The sequence below is a fragment of the Condylura cristata genome, unplaced genomic scaffold (genome assembly GCF_000260355.1).
Source record: "Condylura cristata isolate star-nosed mole 26May11 unplaced genomic scaffold, ConCri1.0 scaffold00036, whole genome shotgun sequence".
Lineage (NCBI taxonomy): Eukaryota > Metazoa > Chordata > Mammalia > Eulipotyphla > Talpidae > Condylura > Condylura cristata.
Window position 1 is genome coordinate 15,280,739 of NW_004567137.1, and position 1,219 is coordinate 15,281,957.

At 39.6% G+C, this 1,219-nt stretch overlaps 1 protein-coding gene across 1 annotated transcript in view; it reads left to right on the top strand.

Moving 5' to 3' along the window:
* LOC105854395 overlaps positions 1 to 1,219 on the top strand; it is a 36,386-nt gene that overhangs the window by 1,252 nt on the left and 33,915 nt on the right. The window contains exon 2 of the mRNA XM_012732806.1: positions 553 to 704. Coding sequence (XP_012588260.1) covers positions 553 to 704 — 152 coding nt within the window. The remainder of the gene's footprint in view (positions 1 to 552; positions 705 to 1,219) is intronic.

A 1,219-nucleotide genomic window follows, 5' to 3' on the forward strand; every position in this document is an offset into this window, starting at 1 on the left:
TTAATTTTCATTTCTTTCTAGATACTAAAAATTCAGAGCAGGATGGTTTATCCACAGCAACAAAGAGCCAGACAGGTACACAATGATATCCAGTGATGCTGTACAGTTTATAGTATGTATATCTGTTAGGTAAAATTCGTCACAATTTTTGTGGTAGAACATGTATTAGAAAATTTAAAAATAAATATTCATGAAAAATGATCATAGGAGACATTCAAATTATCCAACAACAGGAAGAAAATACAGTTAGAAGTCATGTGGCAAAATGCTGATATCCTGCTGCTTTTATATGAAATTAACAATTTTACTAGTAAAATCTGACTTTACTTACTGATTGTCAGGACACACAGAGTGGACATTTTGTGTGTGAGTTTGGTTGCTATGGGCACATAAGCTATGGCATGAGCAGCTGCCCCTTCTCAGTGAGTGTCTGGTCTGTACCAGCTCTGGGCGGTGTTATGTGCATGATGGATCATACGTTGGCGTGTGTCTGATGTGTCTTCTTTTATGAATCCAAATAGTTGTAGGTAGTAATTCAAAATCTCTCTTCAGAATACAGTTGCGGCCCTTGCCCACAGGGGTGGCTCACGTACTCCAACAGCTGCTATTACTTCAGTCCTGAACCAAAAACCTGGAACGAGAGCGTGTCCGACTGTCAGAGAAACAACTCTCAGCTGCTCCTCATAGACAATGACGAAGAAATGGTAAGAATTTCAGTGTCCCCACCACTAATGGCATAAGGTAGACTTACTGCTGTCAGGTTTATATTTATAGATTAATACATATTTTTGTACTGATCTGTAGTTTAAAGTTATAATATTCATTGTTTGACTTTTAGGATATTACTGCTCTTTTTGCACCTTTAGTGTATTCTGAAAAAACCCAGTCCATGGCTTTCCTAGAGAACCATGTTTCCCATATAAATATATACATGCATATAAATAGACATTGTAGTTTGACTTTCATACACATCAAGAAAGGGGAGCATACTTTGATCAGAGGTAAGTTATCAAATGAATGGAAATTATATCTGCAGGAAAGATCATGAAGAGATGTGCCAGCCCCCAATGAGCCCAGATGCCATTGTTCTCCCTTCCCTCCTGCTGTGTATTTCACCACTGACTTGTAATTTCATGTTGGGAGCCAGGGGCGTGAGCTCTTGGGACATCAGTCCTGAGCCCCACAGCCAACCCCGCAGCATGACCAAAGCAGGCACAGT